The 6,791-nt window shown below is 46.7% G+C and overlaps 1 protein-coding gene across 1 annotated transcript; it reads left to right on the plus strand.

Annotated features, from left to right (window-relative positions):
- Positions 1–6,326, plus strand: MSX2 (msh homeobox 2). The gene is made up of 2 exons (XM_010373346.2): positions 1–506; positions 4,587–6,326. Exons 1-2 carry the CDS (start codon positions 128–130, stop codon positions 5,009–5,011), a joined length of 804 nt encoding a protein of 267 aa, XP_010371648.1. The 5' UTR covers positions 1–127; the 3' UTR covers positions 5,012–6,326.
- Positions 6,327–6,791: the final 465 nt, after the last annotated feature.

The following is a 6,791-nucleotide window of genomic DNA, read 5'->3' on the forward strand; positions in this document are numbered from 1 at the left end:
CTTCCCCTCGGAGGAAAGGCTCGGCTCCCAGCGCGCCCCTCCCGTCTCCCCAGCGAAAAAGTTTGAGTCGCCGCTGCCGGGTTGCCAGCGGAGTCGCACGTCGGGAGCTACGTAGGGCAGAGAAGTCATGGCTTCTCCGTCCAAAGGCAGTGACCTGTTTTCGCCCGACGAGGAGGGCCCAGCGGTGGTGGCCGGGCCAGGCCCGGGGCCTGGGGGCGCCGAGGGGGCCGCGGAGGAGCGCCGCGTCAAGGTCTCTAGCCTGCCCTTCAGCGTGGAGGCGCTCATGTCCGACAAGAAGCCGCCCAAGGAGGCGTCCCCGCTGCCGGCCGAAAGCGCCTCGTCCGGGGCCACCCTGCGGCCACTGCTGCTGCCGGGACACGGCGCTCGGGAAGCGCACAGCCCCGGGCCGCTGGTGAAGCCCTTCGAGACCGCCTCGGTCAAGTCGGAAAACTCAGAAGATGGAGCGGCGTGGATGCAGGAACCCGGCCGATATTCGCCACCACCAAGTGAGTGCGCGCTGGGGCCGGGGCAGGAGTAGGAGGTGGCTCGGGGTACTGGAGGGAGCGGGGGGACGGGTGTTCCAGGCTGGGGGTACAGAGACCCTTCTGCGTGCGCTACACTCCCGGGAAAGCAAGCCCAGGGCCTCTGCACCCCTTGGTGCCCAGGGCGTTCGGCTCGCCGTCCGCATCCAAGACACACTCTAGGTAATAACCGTGATGTGTATGTCTGAGACTCCCCTCCACATACAGATTGTTCAACTCGAGCGAACCCCAGCTGGGTTTATGGGGTCGCTTGGTGGTGCGTTTCTACAGCCCTCGGCCCTGCGCTCTGGCCACTTGGCTTGTTTTTGTTTCACTATTCCCCGGGGTCTCTTCCTGGGGAGTGAGGAAGATGGATCCATGTTCAATGAGCACTTGGATGTGCCGGGAACGAGACGGGGTCAAAACTCAACCCTGAGAGTTGTGCCCCCATTTAAAAGATGAGCTAACTGGGCTTAGCCAGACATTGAGTAGAAATCATTTTCTTTCGCGAGTCCCGCGGGTGTAAAAACCGGATCCCACGAAGGGGTGGTGGCACCAGAGTCTGGTGCGGGGAGGAAATGGCTTCCTGTGGTCTCCGCAGCCAGCATCCCGCCGGCAAGGTTCTGAGCTTCGCCGGGAGCGGGCTGGGGCCAGAAGCGCACGGGCTCTTCTTGGCTCCCAGTAATAATTAACCGCATTCCATCAGGGCTTGAGAGTTAATAAAGTGATGCTCATTAGCTCACCAGATCCCGATACGCTCTAGGACCCCCAGGTGTAGGCACCAGACTTGTGACTACCCTATTTTTCAGACGTGGACGCTAAGGCTTTTAAAGAAGACGGCCTTTGCTTGTCCCAGGTTACCAACAACCGCTGATTGGCCAGAGGGACCTGGTGTCCACACCCTGCTCCTGTGTTTGATATACCCTGACCACTTTTGCTTCCTCTCCCCAGAAAGACTAGGTAGAAATCCGCACCTGCACCCCACTTCTGCGAGTGAGGCTGTGGAGATTTCTCCTCCGCTTCAGCATCCATTTTTGGTCCCTGGGTCCTTTTACAATTTGGAGACGTCATTCTTTACAGCTTCTTTTACTTTTATCTCTTGGCCTTTATGGTTTTTCTACTCCCTAATTTCCCTCCACCCCATCCCCTACCTAAGGAAAGGTGAGGGTGGGGGCTGTGGAGGGACTTTCTCCAAAGCTGAGAGAGATCCTTTCACTATTTACATCATTCAGCCCTCCAGACTAGAGGCACTGTATTTTGTTAACAAAACAAGGCCATATACCCAGGCGTCAGTGGCTGTCCCCTCTGGCAGTCTCTCTCCACCCTGTTAGAAACTGAAAGATTCAAAGGGGGAGGAGATTAAGGGACTCAAAGAATTTAAACTCAAGTTTGGATAGTGCTTTATAGCACTTTTCACCGTATTATCTTATCTCCTCTGTAGGGCAGCAGCCGGCCTCTTAACAGATGAGGACATTTCAGCGAAGTTCAGAGAGGAATCAGCAGTTTGGGCCTGACCAAAAAAAAAAAAAAAAGCTTGGGACCATTTAATGGATCACCTACCAGGTGGCAGACAGGGCTCTGGGCACTCTTAAAATTTTAGTACTGTGAACCACATTGAGGGATTAGTGTTACTTACCCACTTTATTGACAGTGGAGTAGAGGCTCAGAAAATTAAAAGACTTAATTTGTTTAACAAATATTGAGTACACTGAGTACATAGCCTACGGCTATGCCCAGCCAATGATACAGGCCTTAAATGGAGTAGTGTCCAGAGGTCAGGAATCCTGCCGTCCTTTAGGCCTGTGGGTCTGGGAAGGCAATGACCCACTACCCCTGTAAACATCCCTGCCCTGTACTCAAGCTTCCCCGCTCTTGGTAAGGCAACCTTGGGCCCTGGCTGTGACCTTTCCATGAAAAGAACCAGAAATTCTGAGAAAGGAGTTTATAACCTGCACATTCTGCACATGTATCCCAGAACTTAAAAGTAAAAAAACACCATAAAGAGTTGTTGGTGCTTTGGGCCTGGAGGTGGCAGTGGTAACCCTGTGGTCGGAGCAGTGGGTCCTGAGAATGCCAGGCGACGGAGCCTGGGGCGAGAGGGAGCTACCCGTCCGGGCCTGATTTTGTTATTTGGAGGAAGTAGGATAAACGCTGTTTTGCCTTATATAATCGCATCCTTCCTCTGGCTGGTTTAAAATTAGGTGGGGGTGGAGGGATGGGGAGTGTTGCATTGGGAGGAAGCCTCATAGCTTCATGGTTTTGATACACATGTGCGATCCCGGTCACCTGGATTTCATAATTCAGATGTAACCCGAAGGAGCAGCTGGAATTACCCTGCCCAGGCGCGTAGTGCTTCAAAACCCCACGTAGAACCCGGGAGCAAGAGTGTATACACACTAGGAACTTGGTATCTGAGCTGAGACACCTGGGTCCTCCTGAGAGCCAGGCCTAGTTTGGAAAGGGCGAGAATTTTGCAGGTCTCTTGAGAGTCTCTGACAGTGTTGGTAATTTGTAAATTAAGAAACTGGCTCCCCAGCTCTCTGGTAACTTAGGGATTAGCAAATGCAAAAGTATAGACTTTTATGGTAGTTTCTTATCCTTCCCTTTCCCAGATGTCTGTTCTTTGGTTGGTTACAATGCCTCTTATCTCTTTTTGATTCTGTAAAGTGATGGGTAATAATGTGACACTAGAACAAATTCATCTCTTTTTGGAAATGGAAGCTGGGTTGGGACTTGTGCTGTGTCACCCTCAAGTATGAAGTGTAAACTCTTTCTTGGGCCACCAAAGTAACTAAACAAGAAATGCAACATTCTCCCATGAATACATTGGAGTTAATACTGTGGCCACATTTGGAAAATTAGCATAGCTCATAAAAGCCAAATGCAGAAAATTAATTGTTTAGCATTCTATTGCCACAGCTCTGTCCTCCTCTGCCCACCCACCCTTGAGGAAGACAAGCCCAAAGTTAGCTGATGCTGTGGAATCACAAGGATGTCCCAGTCTGTGATTTGCTGTAATTGAATCCATTTTAAATGTGGAGTCTGGATGCTGTTGGCATACCTTTATTTTGCTTGTTTTTCCCCTGTGACAAACTAATCATTTACACATTTGCCCGAAGCCATAGAATGGGTAGAGGGGATGACTAAGATGTCATCACGTGCTCTCAATTCGGAGGCAGCATGATTTCCCCTGACATTTACATTTATGGGCTAGCTAATTTTTCCCTTCGTCTTAGTAAAGTTTATATTACAAAAGCACCCAGCCAAGAGCCTTATCCCACATCCAGATCTGTAAAATGATGTTCAGATTTTATAATCTGTGGACTGGATGCCATGACAGCTCTGTGACTGTTTATTGCGTGGGACTGCCCCCAAATTCAAAGATGCTATTAATTTACCACAGACCTTATCTGCTCGATTATCCTTCATAAATATGCTGACGCACTCCACTTTTTCTGGTTCAGAGAGGAGACCAAGGGAAACAGTTAACCCAGTTACTAAAACCTTTTCCATTTTCCTTCCCGTATGTGATTGTCTCCACATCCGAGGGAGCCTGGGATAATAATGAACCTGGTCTCCCATTTTTAAAGATGAGAAATTATGCTCAGAAGAGACAGCATTTCATTTCTCACCGAACACTTGATTCCCTTGTCTTACATTTGTATGTTCTATTTCTATTATCTGTAATGCTGTTTGTTTTCCATATAGAAGGTTCAGTTACACCATTAGATTTCCAAACTTTCTGTTAAAAGGCTCATTTTTAAAAAATGAAGCAACTTGCCCATTTATATGTGGTCCCCCTCCCCCCAAGAAACATACATAATTTTGACAAAGGTACCTTTTTCAAAGATGAAACAAAGTATGTCTTTCCATACATAGATATGTATATGTGTGTGTGTGTATATATGTATATGTATATATCGTTTTTTTAAAAGCTAAGTGCTTTCAGTTGAGAGGGGAGGCCGGAAAGGAAAAAACCTAGAGAGATGATGGGGGAGATGGGATTATTATTATTATTTTAATGTAACTTTCTTTTGCTAATCCGCTCACCTCTCTGTTCTCTAGGACATATGAGCCCTACCACCTGCACCCTGAGGAAACACAAGACCAATCGGAAGCCACGCACACCCTTTACCACATCCCAGCTCCTCGCCCTGGAGCGCAAGTTCCGCCAGAAACAGTACCTCTCCATTGCAGAGCGTGCAGAGTTCTCCAGCTCTCTGAACCTCACAGAGACCCAGGTCAAAATCTGGTTTCAGAACCGAAGGGCTAAGGCGAAAAGACTGCAGGAGGCAGAACTGGAAAAGCTGAAAATGGCTGCAAAACCTATGCTGCCCTCCAGCTTCAGTCTCCCTTTCCCCATCAGCTCGCCCCTGCAGGCAGCGTCCATATATGGAGCATCCTACCCGTTCCATAGACCTGTGCTTCCCATCCCGCCTGTGGGACTGTATGCCACGCCAGTGGGATATGGCATGTACCACCTGTCCTAAGGAAGACCAGATCAATAGACTCCATGATGGATGCTTGTTTCAAAGAGTTTCTTCTCCCTCTCCAAGAATGCAGTACCAGCCAATACTCCTGCTCTGCTAACCCTGCGTGCACCACCCTAAGCGGCTAGGCCGACAGGGCCACACGACATAGCTGAAATTTGTTCTTTAGGTGGAGGCACCAAGCCCTGTTTTCTTGGTGTAATCTTCCAGATGTCCCCTTCTCCTTTGACAAAGATTGGCTCTGATGGTTTTTATGTATAAATATATATATATAATAAAATATAATACATTTTTATACGGCAGACGTAAAAATTCAAATTATTTTAAAAGGCAAAATTTATATACATATGTGCTTTTTTCTATATGTCACCTTCCCAAAAGACACTGTGTAAGTCCATTTGTTGTATTTTCTTAAAGAGGGAGACAAATTATTTGCAAAATGTGCTAAAGTCAATGATTTTTATGGGATTATTGACTTCTGCTTATGGAAAACAAATATTAGAAATAGACACAATGCACATAGAAAATATTAGATATGGAGAGATTATTCAAAGTGAAGGGGACACATCATATTTCTGCATTTTACTTGCATTAAAAGAAACCTCTTAATATACTCCATTTGTTCCTACCTCTCCCCTGCCCCCCACCGCCCCACCACACACACATTTTAAAAATTTTTCCTTTTTTAAGAATATTTTTGTAAGACCAATACCTGGGATGAGAAGAATCCTGAGACTGCCTGGAGGTGAGGTAGAAAATTGGAAACACTTCCTAATTCTTCTCAAAGCTGTCGGTAGCTTGCTTTCAGATAATTGGAGAGTAAAATGTTAAAGCCTGTTGAGAGGAATTGATGGTTTCTGAGAAATACTAGGTACATTCATCCTCACAGATTGCCAAGGTGATTTGGGTGGGGGTAATTTTCTGCTTAAAAAATGAATATCTTGTAACCATTACCTATATGCTAAATATTATTGAACAATTAGTAGATCCACAAAGAAGAAAACTATGCTTTCTCTGTGTGTGTACCTGTTGTATCTCCTAAACTTACTAGAAAATTTTATATACTTTTTTACATGTTGGGGGGCAGAAGGTAAAGCCATGTTTTGACTTGGTGAAAATGGGGTTGTCCAACAGCCCATTAAGCTCCCTGGTATTTCACCTTCCTGTCCATCTCTCCCCTCCCTCCAGTATACCTTTATCCCTTTGAAAGGGTGCCTTGTACAATTTTATATATTTTATTGAAGAGTTATCTCTTATTCTGAATTAAATTAAACATTTGTTTTATTGCAGTAAAGTTTGTCCAAACTCACAATTATTTTAAGAGGTGCTCTCTGTTCTCAGCTGGGCTCAGCTCAAAAGCGCTACCCAGATGAGGGGGGAGCTGGTATTTTGTAATATTTTAATGTAAATCAACCAAGAGTTGTGGCCAGATTCGGCCATGTTGGGGTGATTGGTGGTGGCGGGGAGTGAACTGAAACTACTGAAATACTTTGAAATGTTTCCTCTGGCAGCTTGTTACTCATGGAAAAGAGGTGGAATTGCTGCGAGGAGTTTTTCAGAAAAAGTACAGTGAAAGATGAACTTTAAATAAGTAGTGGGGCAGAGAGATCAGCCAGTATCTAAGTCATTTGTATATGATCAAGGGAAAATCTTGAACTTGAATTCTCCCAGCTACCAACACATCAAACTTAAAACTGAGGAAAAGGGTCCTTACGGCTATTTGCAAATGGATATGGTAACGAGGTGCATTCGCTGGGCTGGGAGATGGAAGCCCGCTCGC

This window comes from Rhinopithecus roxellana, chromosome 3, assembly GCF_007565055.1.
Source record: "Rhinopithecus roxellana isolate Shanxi Qingling chromosome 3, ASM756505v1, whole genome shotgun sequence".
In the NCBI taxonomy this organism is placed as follows: domain Eukaryota; kingdom Metazoa; phylum Chordata; class Mammalia; order Primates; family Cercopithecidae; genus Rhinopithecus; species Rhinopithecus roxellana.